Raw genomic sequence first — 1,220 nt, 5'->3', positions numbered from 1 at the left:
GTCCGCTCTCGCAGGCGGGGCTGGGGCACCTGAGCTCTCTCCGGTGCGGCGCCACGGGCTGCAGGGGCTGCAGAGGGGCCCGCGGCTGCTCGGGCTCCAGCGGCGCGGCCAGACTGCAGCAGCCGCCGGCGCGACTCAGGAAGCGGGAGGGAGAGACAAGGGCGGGCCTAGAAGGGAGTGGAGACGGCCTGGACCGCGAGGGAGACCTGGACAGGGCTCGGGCGGGGCAAGGAAGAAAGGACGGGGCTACAGAGTTGGGGCTACGGCTACCGCTGCCCTAGCCCAGCCGCTGCAGGGTTGGGGCAATAAGGAGTACCCAGAATGAGTGCGTGCTCCAGGCAGGCTCTGGGAAGTATGGGATGAAAGCAGCGCCCTTTCTCTTGCCATCCTCTCTCCCTCCCCCGTCCCCTCCTCTCTCTCCTCCCTCCTCTCTCCCCGCCTCCCTCGCCTCCCTCCGCCCTCTCTGACCAAAGGCTGCGGGGTGTGGGGTGGAAGGTAGGGGGGAATGGCACTGAGAGGCAGAGCCCCCGCCGCCCAGAGGGGCAGCCGCTAAATGTGATTTCTTGATATATATAATTTTTGAGGAATTTTAGACCTGTGTTCATGACTGATATTGGTCTGTAGTTTTTTTTTGCTTTAAAACAAATTGTATGTCTTTGCTTTGGATCCCTGGTGGTATAGCGGTTAAGAGATGGGCTGCTAATTGCAAAGTCAGCAGTGTGAAGTAGCAGCCACTCCGAGGGAGAAAGACGCCTTTCTATTCCTGTAAACAGTTACTGTCTCAGAAACTCACAGGGCAGTTCTAGCCTGGTTTACAGGGTCACTGAGTTGGCAGTGAGAGTGTTTGGTTTTAGCATTTGGTTAATATTGGTCTCTTAAAGTTGGTTTGGATGTATTTGCTGTGCTTCTATTATCTAGAAGAGGTATTCAACCACTGGTATCCTTTCATGATTAAATGTTAGCATTTATCACTGAAGCCATTTGAGTCTGGTGATTGCTGTTTAGAGGGGTTTTTACTTTTAATTAATTCTTAAACAGCTAAGGACTTTTAGGATTATGCGTGTTTGTAGAGAAGCTAGCTAGTACAAAGAAAATGGGGCTTCAGCAGAAACCCTGCTCTGTCCTGCACAATCCTCATTGTTACTGTGTTGGAACCAGTTGTTGTAGCAATTCTGTCCATTTAGCTTCTTGATGATTTTCCTCTTTTCCGTTGCCCTTCC

General features: G+C 52.9%; 1 protein-coding gene across 1 annotated transcript in view; it reads right to left on the bottom strand.

Moving 5' to 3' along the window:
* Window positions 1-1,220, bottom strand: part of LOC101661491 (vomeronasal type-2 receptor 116-like) — a 23,079-nt gene that overhangs the window by 16,280 nt on the left and 5,579 nt on the right. The window contains exon 2 of the mRNA XM_045300074.1: window positions 30-167. Within this exon, the coding sequence (XP_045156009.1) occupies window positions 30-167 (138 nt within the window). The remainder of the gene's footprint in view (window positions 1-29; window positions 168-1,220) is intronic.

This window comes from Echinops telfairi, unplaced genomic scaffold, assembly GCF_000313985.2.
Source record: "Echinops telfairi isolate 266 unplaced genomic scaffold, ASM31398v2 ScPeMD7_7459;HRSCAF=8497, whole genome shotgun sequence".
NCBI lineage: Eukaryota > Metazoa > Chordata > Mammalia > Afrosoricida > Tenrecidae > Echinops > Echinops telfairi.
Note: the sequence above shows the minus strand (reverse complement) of the source record. Positions and strands in the feature narration are given on the sequence as shown.